The sequence below is a fragment of the Citrus clementina genome, unplaced genomic scaffold (assembly GCF_000493195.1).
Source record: "Citrus clementina cultivar Clemenules unplaced genomic scaffold, Citrus_clementina_v1.0 scaffold_2, whole genome shotgun sequence".
Classification (NCBI taxonomy): Eukaryota; Viridiplantae; Streptophyta; class Magnoliopsida; order Sapindales; family Rutaceae; genus Citrus; species Citrus x clementina.
The window spans coordinates 289,459-294,278 of record NW_006262688.1 but is presented as its reverse complement, the minus strand read 5'-3'; the positions used below and the strand labels follow the sequence as shown (position 1 = coordinate 294,278).

Genomic DNA, 4,820 nt, shown 5'->3' with positions numbered 1-4,820 from the left:
CCCCCAAAAATAGAGGGAAACTAAAATATTTGATAGACATGCATACATCCCAAAATTTGCTTGCTCAACAGAGTGCTTTTTTTAATTTTTTGGGAGCAAATTCAGACTTCTAATCATTCTAATTAAAATGTAAATATTAGGGGAAAATAAAAAAAATGGAGGAAGAAAATTCATTCATTCATTAACAGACCACTCCAAGAAAGGAGTTTCGTAACAAATAGAATACAAGCGAGAGCAAGAGAGACACAGAGAGAGAGAGAGAGCAAACAAAGGCCTTTGTTTCTTTAAGCTTGGAGAAACTTGGCCACATATCCCCAACCAACTTACATGGAGACTCTTTCAAGGTAAAAGACAAAAAAAAAAGGTCAAAACTTCTCACTAGAGACGATAATAATAAGGTCACATGTTACTAACCCGACCTAACAGTGAAAAGGAGGAGGTATACAGAAGAGGAGGGGGGGGGGGGGTTACACTAGGTTGAATGATACAGAGGGGTAAAAGGGGGTTTTCACTTTTTTTAAGGGCAATTGGGGTTTTTACCAGGGCCCCCGAAATAGAAGTAATGGCCCCAATCTCCATTGCTGCCCGTTTGAACATCATAGCAGTTGGATTGTTCAGTGAAAGTGCCAATGCCTTTAGGAGCCTTGAGGTTATTTGAGCCGTCGACTACTTGTACATTCCTGAAGTAACTAGCTTTGCCGAAACCTTCTTCAGGAAAGCGGCCACTGCCCATTTGAGTTGATGTGTGCCGACCATCTGCCTCCGAATTCACTACTTCGCCTCCCCATTCAATCATCGAAGCACTATCTGCTAAGTATGAGAATAAGAATGAAGGCCAGTAGCCTAACACATAGTCGTTTCCAAATTGCATCCACCAATGCCCCTCAGTTGGATCCTACAAACCGCCGCAACCATATTGTTAGTTACCACTTAAACCATAAGCTTAATTAAGCTTAGTATTAAACACAAGTCCTAACATGTGTAAAAATGAATAGTCATGTTATATGCAGCAGTGTAATTCTGTGACCAAAAGATGCTGCCAAAAATTGGCAGCATCTGAGTCACAATGATGTTTCTGAATTCTGATCCTCACCACTCAATTTTATATATACAATTTGTAAGCACACTAACAAAAGGACAACATTCTCACTGATGGTCACGTGTAAATTGGCAGGACTCACCCCCATTATTTTATGATGGGTCCACAAAAAATCTTAAAAATGTGATCTGGGAATAATAAAAAACATACAAGGCTGGATTTGAATGAACATATATGTAGCTGGATTTTATTACTAAATTATCTTTTATTTTATTTTATTTTATCTTTTTACCTTCCAGATAAGTATACTGATATCATATTGAGAATTCCTGTAGGAAGAAACAGGAGAGATGCTTGCTCCCATTGCTATTTCACTGTTGATTTGGATGAAGCCTGAGCAAAGGAGATTGTAGCAACCTGTGGCTTGGTATGCATCACTCTGAAATAAATTTACAAAGAATCAAATTGCAGCTGGAAATTAGTAAAAATACAATCAATTAAAAACGAAATGACAAAGTTATGTGAGAGCTTACAGTCCAATAAGTGAAAAGCCTTGTGTTGTTATCACCATACAGATCTGGGCTGACCTGTTTTTATACACATCCAAGTATTAAAATAAGAATTTTGAGTATAAAAATTGAGTCGTCCTTCAATTATTGGCCAATATAGGAGCAAAGAAATAATACCTGCCATCCAGCTTCAATGCTGTTAAGATCTTGACCAAACGAACCTCCCAAAATCCAAAGCTGAGACAAGCTGAACTCATTAGACTGTTGTATTTTGGGTTCCCATACATTAATGGTGGCTTTGGCTCCATAGTACTTGTCACCTTCCACATAAGCTATCGCATGCTAATCACCCCAAGAACGGAAAACAAACAAAAGATTTAACAACCTATGCAACATAAAAAGTTGGCGAGAAATTGAAAATTGTTTTACTTTCTATACCTGATGGCCACTTTCATTGGTGAGGTCGGGATCTGCAGACCTTGGCTGAGGGATGCTTCTATGCTTTTTCTTCCCGTACCGTTTAACTGAGCTTGCTCTCAAAACATCATCTTCTTTGGTCCTTCTTACCGGTATGGTTCCTTCTGGGCATTTGCCATTTGCATGCCACAGCTGATTGATTGGATTTGTTCTTTCTTTGGGTTTTGCAGACGCTTTGTTGTCATCAAAAAGCCCTTCTGGGTGGTAATTAGGCCTCATCTGATGAAACCAAACATACCCACAACACAAAATCAAAATCAACAACACACACAACCCACACAAAAAAAAAAAAAAAAAATCTGTACAAGAATAAGAAGGCTAAAAAGGATTAAAAAATATAAACCTGGATTTTGTGGTCCTTCAGATAAGGATGATCAAAAGCTGGCTGGTGAGAGATGTGAACACAGTCAATAATATCTCCATCTGGGCTCTGTTCAAACATAAGAAACACAAGATTAAAATGCGAGAGCTTTTAAATAGTTCAAGAATTTGCTTTCAAAGTCGCATTAATGGTGTACTTGGCCTCTGACAAATCATAAAAAGAAATTGAACTTATCATTATGAACTCATTTTCTTATCCTCAAGCTTTAATAACTCCCAAAAAGAAAATCATTGCACAGAGAGAGAAGAAAAAATAAAAATAAATCAGAAAAAATCATTGCTTCTTCAAAAAAAATAACCTAAGCTTTCACCCAAAGATTATTATTATTTTTTTGTTGAAACCCCAATTTTCTTTCAAGCTAACATGATTATATCAAAATGTAGTAAAGGAGAGAAAATTTACCCAACCAATGCCTAAAGAAAAACAATTATTGACTAATATTTACACTTATTCATATATACCCAAAAACACAATGAACAAAAGCCTCAAAGAAAATGCATTTTTCCTTTTACTTTCCTGCACTTTCGCTCACTTTCCCACCAACCAAACAGACAAAAAAGAATGAAAAGATGGAGACTTTTGGAGAGAGAAAGTAAAATAAAGAATATAGGATGCAGATGAAGGGGGAAAAAAAAATCAAACCTTGATGCTTTTAACCGGGGATTTGTTCAAGCGGTTCAAGTGCTTTTGAACTTCAAGTTTCTGCCTTGACTCAGAGCCCAATCTAGCAGCACAGGCTATAGAGATCACAGAACACCATAACCAGAACACCATTAATAACCCTCCTCTATTTGCCATATTTGCTTGTGCTGAACTCCCACACACACAAAACATACACTTTTTTTTTTGGTGTAAAGTTCAGAGCTTTAGTGTTAATGAGAGCATGTAATTTCGCTCACCATTAACATAACAAATGAGCTTAAAGACTAGAACTTTGAGGTGGGTCTGGTTTTGTTTTCACAAAAGTCCAGTCTCTCTCTCTTTCTTTGTCATTTTATCCCACTTTTTTTCTCTCATTAAGAGTGGCCACTGCTGCCATTACTTCTCTTTCCAAAAATCTCTTCTTTATTCCCTTTTTTTTAAACAAAATTATTCTTTTTTATAAAAAAAAAGTTTGCATGAGTAGGGGCAGAAAGGGGACTGAAAAAGCATCTAGGAAAAAGGTGATTTAAAAAAAAAATTGGGGTCAATTCACAAATTTACATATTATTAATATAAAATGAATTTTAAAGGTAAATAATTTAATTATTAAAAATTATGTGCGTAGTGTATAGTGTTCACATGACCTTTGTTTGTCGTTTCGGAAAGGCTTTTTTCTTGGGGGGTCCCCATGTGACACATAACAAGTCTTGGTTTTCTCATTATTTGATCTTTTTATTCACAAAATTTGATTCCCATTTCATATGACCAATTTGCCCACTTGATTTTTGGTCTAATTTCTACCAACTTTAATCTTTTCAATGCCCTAAATCATGATCCCATTCCTTAATTATACACACCATGAGATTTTGTGGGTGATTATTGTGATAATGATGCAGGACAAATTAGAATTTAATTAGTTAGGGATGTTTTCTCCTATTTGTCATTTTTTGTTAGAGACATGGTAGGTATTTTTAATTTAAAACCTCATTTTCTCACATGATTATGATTTGTTTGTCTATGTAAGTCAATTTAGGGGGTAGGTTTATAATGATTTTACTCCAGAGTTTTTTTCTTTCTTTCTTTCTTTCTTTTTAATAGTTACTTTAGTTTAGACAAATTTTTTAAATAAAAAAAATCCCTACTATTTTCTTTTCAATTGTGTCTAATTTTTCTCAACATAATATTTTTTTCAAGATTCAACCCATTTTTCTAAAGACGATGAATATTTCACTTCCTCTTATCACTCTTATCATATGAAATGCTTGAATTTGTTAGTTGGACCAAACACTAATCTTTAAGTGATTTCATGTTAGTGATTTGAATAGTGAAATTAAATAATTTTAAACACCACTAAAAAGGAATCAAAGAAAAGAGGAAACAAAAAAAAAAAAAAAATTCCATCACCACAAATTATTTTAGTGGGAGAATAAGAATATCACATAACGAATCATATACTACGTGACGTCTCAACCACGATAATGTTTTTTTTTTTTTTTTTTTTTGGGTTTTCGGATAGTTTAGACAAAGATTCTTCTTCTGCTATAATTCCTGATGCATAAATTTTTTTTAATTAACACATACTACTATACGAGTGTAGGATATAATTGTTAATGAGACTAAATGGGGTTACAATTGTAGAAACAAAGTATTAAACATGTTGAAGATGCTTCACATTCATATTCTATATGCTTTTGCGTATTATTATTTAATTACTGAAAGAGCACCAAGTTTCCAAACACATCAATTAAAATATGAAAATGTTGTACACACT

At 34.4% G+C, this 4,820-nt stretch overlaps 1 protein-coding gene across 1 annotated transcript; it reads right to left on the bottom strand.

Annotated features, from left to right (window-relative positions):
- Positions 1-512: 512 nt before the first annotated feature.
- LOC18050440 lies at positions 513-3,444 on the bottom strand. The gene is made up of 7 exons (XM_006445522.2): positions 3,050-3,444; positions 2,369-2,455; positions 1,987-2,244; positions 1,726-1,890; positions 1,573-1,626; positions 1,332-1,478; positions 513-895 (listed from the first exon to the last, which is right to left on the bottom strand). The coding sequence occupies exons 1-7, from the start codon at positions 3,239-3,241 to the stop codon at positions 518-520; spliced, it is 1,281 nt and encodes a 426-aa protein (XP_006445585.1). The 5' UTR covers positions 3,242-3,444; the 3' UTR covers positions 513-517.
- Positions 3,445-4,820: the final 1,376 nt, after the last annotated feature.